Source organism: Fulmarus glacialis, unplaced genomic scaffold (genome assembly GCF_000690835.1).
Source record: "Fulmarus glacialis isolate BGI_N327 unplaced genomic scaffold, ASM69083v1 scaffold27579, whole genome shotgun sequence".
Lineage (NCBI taxonomy): Eukaryota > Metazoa > Chordata > Aves > Procellariiformes > Procellariidae > Fulmarus > Fulmarus glacialis.
Window position 1 is genome coordinate 895 of NW_009234308.1, and position 534 is coordinate 1428.

The 534-nt window shown below is 59.0% G+C and overlaps 1 protein-coding gene across 1 annotated transcript; it reads right to left on the minus strand.

The window, feature by feature from the left end:
• Nucleotides 1-5: 5 nt before the first annotated feature.
• On the minus strand, nucleotides 6-234 carry LOC104082477 (histone H2B-like; the record flags this gene model as incomplete). The annotated part of the gene is made up of 1 exon (XM_009585616.1): nucleotides 6-234. A coding segment is annotated over exon 1 (226 nt), but the record flags the coding sequence as incomplete, so codon positions are not given.
• Nucleotides 235-534: the final 300 nt, after the last annotated feature.

A 534-nucleotide genomic window follows, 5' to 3' on the forward strand; every position in this document is an offset into this window, starting at 1 on the left:
CGCGCCGGCGATGCGCTCGAAGATGTCGTTGACGAAGGAGTTCATGATGCCCATGGCCTTGGACGAGATGCCCGTGTCGGGGTGCACCTGCTTCAGCACCTTGTACACGTAGATCGAGTAGCTCTCCTTGCGGCTCTTCTTGCGCTTCTTGTCGCCCTTCTTCTGCGTCTTGGTCACCGCCTTCTTGGAGCCCTTCTTGGGCGCGGGGGCGGACTTGGCCGGCTCGGGCATGGCGAGAACTCCCACGTTGCTCTAGAGCACCGGAGTGCCCGATAATGCGATTACTCCCCTATTTATAGGGGCCTTATGCAAATCTCTGGCCTCAGCTATCAGCGCTTCTATTGGATTACGGGGCCAGTGACGTCACCTCTCGTACGAACGGCTGTGTAATTGGTCTTTTTTAAATCCCACGCCAAGTATTAGTATTCCAACCCCACCAGCCAATCACAGTCAGCTCTTTCAATCGCACAGCTCGGCAGCGAAGCTCGGCCGCTGCTGTCTGGCCTCGCCCCGCCCCCGGGGGCACCCCGCAGC